The sequence below is a fragment of the Carassius gibelio genome, chromosome A7 (genome assembly GCF_023724105.1).
Source record: "Carassius gibelio isolate Cgi1373 ecotype wild population from Czech Republic chromosome A7, carGib1.2-hapl.c, whole genome shotgun sequence".
In the NCBI taxonomy this organism is placed as follows: Eukaryota; Metazoa; Chordata; class Actinopteri; order Cypriniformes; family Cyprinidae; genus Carassius; species Carassius gibelio.
The window spans coordinates 36,183,816-36,192,261 of record NC_068377.1 but is presented as its reverse complement, the minus strand read 5'-3'; the positions used below and the strand labels follow the sequence as shown (position 1 = coordinate 36,192,261).

Sequence of the window (8,446 nt, the reverse complement as noted above, 5' to 3'; positions counted from 1 at the left end):
TTATGTAAGTCTACATTTATTTTTTTACATAGCTAACAATAGTATTAAGTGTAAATACTTGTATGTGTGCAGTAGGTGTTGTGGGTCTGTGGGTTCTGTGTCTGTCCCGTATTCCACTCTGAGAAATCTGGTCACCCTAGCTAAAGAGCAATTATTAAGCATTGCTGAACATTACGAAATTGTGATTTTAAAGATAAAAGGCTCAAAGAAAATGTTAAGGTAACTTTGAAAACCAGGTTGATTGAAAAAGGTTTGTTAGGCAAGGCAAGGCAAGTTTATTTATATAGCACATTTCGTACACAATGGTAATTCAAAGTGCTTTACATAAAAGAAATTAAAATAATCATGAAGAAAAATAAGAACAAAAATAAAACAAGCAATTTTAAAACTTTTAAAATGATTAAAACATTTATTTAAAATGAATTTATAAACAGTTTGAAAATGATTTTACATAAAAAACAGTGAAAATATATTGCAATCAGTTCAGACATTGCACAGTGCTCATTCAATAAATGCACAGCAAAACAGATGGGTTTTGAGTCTAGATTTAAATGTGACTAGTGTTTTAGCACATCTGATCTCTTCTGGAAGCTGATTCCAACTGCGGGCGGCATAGTAACTTAAGGCGGACTCCCCTTGTTTTGTGTGAACCCTTGGTATTTTTCTAACTGACTCGATCCTAGTGATCTGAGTGCTCTGTTAGGTTTATATTCAGTGAGCATATCTGCAATGTATTTCGGTCCTAGGTCATTTAGTGACTTATATATGAGTAAAAGTACTTTAAAATCAATCCTAAATGTAACTGGAAGCCAGTGTAAGGACCTGAGGACTGGTGTGATATGCTCAGATTTTCTGGTTCTAGTCAGAATCCTGGCAGCAGCGTTCTGGATGAGCTGCAGCTGTCTAATGGTCTTTTTGGGAAGGCCGGTGAGGACCCCATTACAATAGTCCACCCTGCTGGTGATTAAAGCCCTATTCGGACGGGACTAGTTTTACAGGGGGTCGTTAGAGAAATCTGCGTTTCACAGACGTACTTGGTGATTTTAATCCCGTCCGAATCTGCCACGTCTGTGTTTTTCTCACACAACCTCTGTGATAATTCCAGAGCAAATTACCTACCATTTTTTAGCAAACTCAGTGATCCTCTGAGAAAACTAATCCCGTCCGAATGCGAATGTCTGTGATTGCCCGTGATATTTTATTTCACAACGCGTTTCCTTGTGTGTTTTGGCCAACGTGAATTACCGTAGATGCTCTTACCGCGCGGATGTTTGATATATTTGCTTAGCGGCAAATAAATAATAATAAAAAAATAATAAAATCAAGAGCAATATCGCGTTAACTGTTAATACCGGCTACTGTAATATCAGCATCAGGTAAGATTACTCACGCTCATTTATTTACTCAGTTACATAATGTTTTAATTACATTTAATAAAAAAAAAAAAAAAAAGGAAAACAAGTTAATCTAAAGGAACCACACATTAACATGGTTTTGCTATACTAGCCATTTAGTATTTATTGTTTAATAATACTAATGGCAATCATTCTGAATGAATGCAATGCACGCATACAGAGCGCGTGATCTCTGTGACGCCCAGATGCACAAATCAGACCCTCCTCCCACCTCTGTAATAAACACAGAGATGTTAGTCCCGTCCGAATTGGTACATGAAATTCACAGACGTCAGGTGGTAAGAATCGAAATTCAAACGTAGTTTAGAAAACTAGTCCCGTCCGAATAGTGCTTAAGGCATGAACTAGTTTCAAGTCTTGACTGGAAACAAAACATCTAATTCTTCTTGCAGTGTTTTTTAAATGATAGTATGCTGATTTAGTTACTGCTTAGACATGACTACTGAAACTAAGGTCTGTCTCCAGAATCACACCAAGATTCCTGACTTGAATTTTAGTTGTTTGACCCCTAGAGTCAAGGTATGCATTCACCTTGAGAACTTCATCTTTGTTTCCAAATGCAATGACTTCAGTTTTTTCCTTGTTTAACTGAAGAAAGTTCTGGCACATCCAACTATTAATTTCATCAATGCATTTGGAGAGGGAGTCAATAGGGCTGTAGTCATTTGGAGATGAGGCTAGGTAAATCTGGGTATCATCAGCATAGCTGTGATAGGCAATTTGGTTCTTTCTCATTATTTGACTTAGTGGAAGCATATACAGGCTAAACAAGAGCGGTGCAAGAATTGAGCCTTGTGGGACTCCACATGTCATGTCATGTTAGAAGCCAAGATGGAAAAATCTGTACCAGGTGCATCTAATTTGCAGTCTCTGTCTTTTGAACAACAAAAAGAGCTGCTGATTTTGCAGAAGGAGCATTTAAAATTAAAACAGGTAAAATGGACTTGGAAAAGGCAAAACTGGATTTAGAGTTCCACAAGCGTAACCTTATGAAAGAAGGTATGCTATCTGGTCCTGGTCAGGAGCAAAGTATGTTGTTTTTTTTCACTCGTTTCAAATCTAAAACTTGTTCCGAAAATCAGCTAAGACGATCCTGATACTTTCTTTACCCTATTTGAACGTATGGCAGAATTAAGGGATTGGTCAGATGATAATCTTGTTATACTGTTACAGTGTGTGTTAACGGGGAAAGCACAAGTAGATTTTTGTTCATTGCCAATCGATGATTGTAAAGTTTATAAAAAATTTAAATTCGCTATTTAAAACCTATGAGTGTGTACCCAAAGCATACAGACAGCAGTTCCGAATGCAGGAGAAAGAGATGCAAATGCACTTAGAATTTGTGCCCAATCTGAGAAAGCACTTTAATCATTGGTGAACAGCAGTAGACATTAACACATTGGAGGATTTGATTCACCTGATAGTATTGGAACTATTTAAAAATTCAGTCCCACGTCGTACGTATATCAGTGAGCATGATGTTAAAACACCAGAAGAAGCAGCTGTGTTTGCCGATGATTTTGTACTGACACATAAAACTGCATTTGTTGATTGGCATGCTCGTGGCGTTCAGTCTGCTGTGTCTCTGTCCAGGCCTTCGTCTAACTAACGTGTTTTCACTGGAAAATTTGACCCAAGTAAGACTTGCAATTATTCTCATTAGAGGACATTGGAAAGCAGATTGTTCTGTCCTTAAAAAAATAAGTCTAGGAGTTTTGCACAGAAGTTTGGTTTGTTGGTTGAATAAGGTTAGTTTGTTGGTTGGTTGGTTTGGATTGGTTTGCTTTCTATTTAGACTATTGTTTTTAGTGACAGTTCGGAGACTCCCTTAAAGTGCCTTTGTTCGGTGTTGAAACATTTGTTTGATGCGCAGCTTATGATGAACTTAGCCTTATTTGGGCCTTACAGCATTTTTCCATGCATTAGCCGGCAGCCATATCACCCTGGAGATCAAGACCGGTTTCCCACTGAAGCTAAGCAGGACTGAGTCTGGTCAGTACCTGGATGGGAGACGTCCTGGGAAAACTAGGTTGCTGCTGGAAGAGGTGCTAGTGAGGCCAGCAGTGGGTGCTCACCCTGTGGTCTGTGTGGGTCCTAGAGCCCCAGTGTAGTGATGGGAACACTATACTGTCAACAAGCACCGTCCTTCAGATGAGATGTTAAACCAAGGTCCTCACTCTCTGTGGTCATTAAAAATCCCGGGATTTCTTTCGAAAAGTGTAGAGGTTTGACCTCGGCATCCTGGCTAAAATTCGCCAATTGGCCTCTTAATGGCCTCCTAACAATCCCCATATCTGCTGATTGGCTTCATCACTGTCTCCTCTCCAACAATAAGCTTGTGTGTGGTGGGCGTTCTGGCGCAATATGGCTGCTGTCGCATCATCCAGGTGGATGCTGCACACTGGTGGTGGATGAGGAGATACCCCCTGTCTATGTAAAGCGCTTTGAGTGAAATTAATTATTATTATTATTATTATATATACGGATTATAATCCATTAACCTTTTTTCAATTCTTTGCAGTATCCGAATCAGAGGTTGGTCCGGTGGTCTCTATTTTTGTAGTCCTTCTGCCTGGATATTCTACATGTCTGGGGTTCCGAAAACGTGGTAGCTGATGTGCTGTCACGTGCTCTGGATACTGTACAATCTTTTGGATTTAACTAGTGGTTCCTCTGGAAATTTTTAGGAGCTGTCTGACACCTGTGACCAGGGCTTCAGGCGCTCCTTTAAAAGAGATCTCCACTTGAGCCAAGGAGTAACTTGAAGGATTTTTGGAACCTTGGTCTTTATTTGGCTTTGGGACTTTGTTTTGTTTGATTTGTTCTTTTGCATTTTATGCCTCAACATTGTATTACATTTCCAAGCATGCACTCTGCTTTACACACTGATGGTACTGACGACTACAGACATGTTGTGATTTCCTTTTAATTGTTTTGATTTTATTATTAAATATTAATTTAATTTTGTCACAGTGTCTGGGTTATGTTCCCTGGGTTTCCACTAGGTGTCCTCTGTTCCCACGGTGTCTGTCACCTTATCACTTCCTGTTCCCTTATTTGGTCACCTTCCTCCTTGTTTTAGTTAATTGATTATTCCCCACCTGTCTCCTGTTCCCTCATTATCCTTTTGTGTATTTATACCCGGTCTGTCTGAGTCTGTGTCACGGAGTCCTTGTCTATGTGTGATACTTTCCTGAGTCTGCTCTTGCCGTGTGTTATTGTTTTTGTTTATGTTGTTGGATATTCTGGTTTTGACCCTGCCTGGACTGTTTACCCTTTTGGATTTGCCCTTCAATAAAATCTCACACCTGCATTTGGATCTCTCTGTGTTTCCTGTATCACCAAACGTGACAAATTTAGTGGTAAATATTTTCTTGAGTTTAATATTTGGTTTGCGTGTGTCCCTCAACTTTTGTTGCTTCTCTTGAACCAGGGGTCGTAACACATGCAATATATAGATAATTTAATTTAAAGCTGTATTATGTCAATTCCGGCACCCAACATTCCAACTGCGCTGGTTTGAGTTGGCCGCCTCCAGTTTTCCCTTTGTTTTGCTGCCTCCAGCGAGCGCTGTGACGTCGGCTGACCCTAGTTACCTGTGGTTGGCCTGGCTGTGCATCACTCAGAAAACAACAGGCCAATCAGAAGAGAGGCTCATGAGTATTAATTAGACTAAAATCGACATGTTCTTAGCAGACCTCCTGAGAAAGGAACTGTAAAAATATAATTAGATGGTTTTTGGTGATTATACAACAAATATATATTCTTAAGTGGCTCAATCTTTGCAGCACAAACAAAATTGCATGGTTTAGTTTCAAACACGAAGAGTGAAGTGTGTGTGTGTATACTTTATTACAGTCAATCTTAGTAAACTGCTATAATATAATGTAGCTTGAACGCTGAGAGACATTACTTGGTTTGTCTTTCTCTTCAAAAAACTATGCATGAATAAAAATAATAAATACATAAAAAAAATTGCTTAGGGTGAGTTATAACATGTTTCATTGATATGAAACATCAGAGTGGCTCTCTATGACAAGGAATGAGGAACCTGATTTACAGACTTGCAGACAAACATGTCAGAAACAGGAACCAGCTTTTGAATACAGGAAAAGATAAACTTATAGGCTGGAATACATTGCATGATTTCTGAACCGATTTGAAAACACTAAGTCTCATTGTTTTGCAGACTTTGTAAATAGATACAGAAACTGATCATCATACACTAAACAAATGATGATTATACACTACCAGTTTTTCAGGTCATTCTGATCACAACAAAACTTGTACAGAATCACATTCCTTGTTGCTACAATGTGTTGGATCATGAATGAAGAAACCAGGGTGGAGATGTAGAGTCTTTTATTAATGTTGCTTAGTCAAGTGTCAGAGGAGAAGTGGACAAGAACACAGAAATCACAACTACATATACATTATCTCTCTGTTAAAGCATTTGGCATACATCCTTAGTTCAGCCTTGTGTGTAAAGCTATGATTCTGATTATATGATTATTGTTACATAGTAGGAGAAGGAAAATTAAGAATAAAAAATTACTTATTGTCCCAAAATGCCAATAAAGAACTTTTATTTTTAAGAGTGTTCTTTAAGGACTATCATAATTCAACAAATAAATCTGCTGAATTTAAAAAAAAAACAACAACAACAACAAAAAACCTTCAGTTGGCTCTTGTACTAAACAACTGAAAAGATCTGACTTTATACAGGTTTTCAAGAATTCCCTGTAACTTATTCACTGTTATGTTGTTAGGAGCAGTGTTCTTGTTCTCCCCAATAAATCCTCTTGAGATTTGACACTCCTTGTTATGGTCTAAACAGCAGTATGCAGTCCAGAAATGACTAGGCACATTCACCTTTTCTTTTATTTTACTTGTACCTGGTACCACCCCTGTTACAAGGTAAGCAGTGTTCTCTCTCGACAGACATCGCTCGGTCAGTTCTTTAGCAATTTTTTCTTCTAGTATCCTCCATTGACCTCTGTTAAAACAGGGTTTTTGTGGAGCAACATTGGTGAGAGAGAAGGTGGCATCAGCACAATCCTGTGAGCTTGCCAGGTAGACTGGCATCAGGTGACCTCTGTCATAGACAGAGCGTTTATAATCATCACAGACAGCTTGATTCGATGATTGTCTGGAACAGTCAGGTACCATATTTGGTCCTTCTCCTGGATTATCAAGCTGTAATATTTTTTATAAGCAAGAAAATGCACATTAAAAGAAGTCTTAAGGAAATGTCATATTATTGTCATATTATGGAAGATAAACTTGCCACCAAAATGTGACTACATGGAGGAACATCTGTGTGTTTTTTACTTTTCACACTGTGAGAGATAATTAATCTTTTAAATGAGTATTAATTATACTCCAATGATTACATTTTATGGCTAATAATATGTTTTAATTCAAAAACATACCAAAACATACCCCATAAAACATTCATGTGGACATAGAGTAATATTCTTACTTGAGGTTCAATGCTCCATAGGTGTTTTCTTTTGCAACGGATGCCTTTGTTAAACTTGTAGGCAGAGTAGACCGAAATCTTGTTGTAAGTATCATAAAGTGTGGCATAATACACTTTTTTTTTCAAAGTTTGGCAAATTTTTTTGTACTGATGTCCGTGAAGTATTGTTGGTGAAGCTCCATTTGCAAAAATATCAGCACATTTCTCTCGAAAATCACGCACAACTTCAGCTGAACCACCAGAGAGGACTGATACCATCATCAGACGAAGGAACATCATGATTAAATGAATTTCTCTGCAAGCAGTTAATGAAAATAATATTAAATAATATTAAAAAACAACAGAAAATAAATGTAATACTGTATGACAGAAGATTAAAAAATTGACTTGCGCTATCCATCATTCTTTGTCATTTGTATAATAAAGAGCGGATATTGTTTTAACAGTGTGAAAAATTCATATTACCTACTATTGGGTCTTCACTAGCTTGTTGCCACTTCGTCCCTCTCTGCCAAAGTAAATCTTTAAAAAGCCTTTCAAGCTAAGTGTTTTTGCAATAACAAAAAAACACAATGATTATGCAATCCCACAGTAAAACAAGTCACATTTTTCTATATACTCCATCTTACTCCATAAATTTTCTAACATTGCACATCATGTCCATAAACTATAAAAAGTTTTCTTTGTAACTCATTTTTTGTGTGGGTCATCAAGTTCTCATGATGTGTCAAAACCTTATATTGTGCAAAAGAGCCAGGAACTCATAAAAATATTGCATTAAGTGTTTCACTTCCATATTCTGATCTATATCTTGATTCTATAACGTGCAAATTGAAGTTTGTTTCCCAATGTCCTCTGTGCAATAATCAAAGAGAGCCAATGATACCACATCCAATACCAGGAAAACCCTGGTCAAAAACTGCCACAGATCTGTTCCATTACAGTGATTCAGATTGCTTACTGTCTGCTGGTTGTTACTCTAAATTCTCAGACATCCCAAAACTGTCTGACGAAACTGCTCAGTGTATTTGTGGCCATGAAATCCAAGATACCTACCTCAGTCACCGTATTGTCCCCCAAAAACGATTTAAGTTTATTTGAATAGTGCTTTTTACAATATTAATCGTTGCAAAGCAACTTTACAGAAAATTTAGTTTCTACAATATTTAGTAGTAGCAGCTTATCAATGGTGACTGTCAGGTAATGCACATATGGCAGAAATGTACAGAAAAATCAATTAGAGACGTAATCAAACAGATGATGAACACTATTAACAGCAATTATTATATGATGTAATCAAGCTTATAGCAAAGTTTGGTAGTATGTTGCTTCAGGGTTAGCATCATCTGAGGGTCAGCATCATCTCTTCTCAGGTGTTCTGGACCCAGACTGAAGCTTGTGTACATCCTAGTTATGGCAAAAACAGAGAAACAAATAGAGACATAATTAGCATAGCTGATTAGCATGATTTGTTTAACCCAAGCTAAAGAATAATAATGTGTATTTGATCAGTTATAACTTAGGTACAAGACTATGAGATATATTATTA

At 37.4% G+C, this 8,446-nt stretch overlaps 1 protein-coding gene across 1 annotated transcript; it reads right to left on the bottom strand.

Moving 5' to 3' along the window:
* Positions 1 to 5,766: 5,766 nt before the first annotated feature.
* Positions 5,767 to 7,188, bottom strand: LOC128017408 (endonuclease domain-containing 1 protein-like). Its single transcript, XM_052602785.1, has 2 exons — positions 6,898 to 7,188; positions 5,767 to 6,611 (listed from the first exon to the last, which is right to left on the bottom strand). The coding sequence occupies exons 1-2, from the start codon at positions 7,174 to 7,176 to the stop codon at positions 6,093 to 6,095; spliced, it is 798 nt and encodes a 265-aa protein (XP_052458745.1). The 5' UTR covers positions 7,177 to 7,188; the 3' UTR covers positions 5,767 to 6,092.
* Positions 7,189 to 8,446: the final 1,258 nt, after the last annotated feature.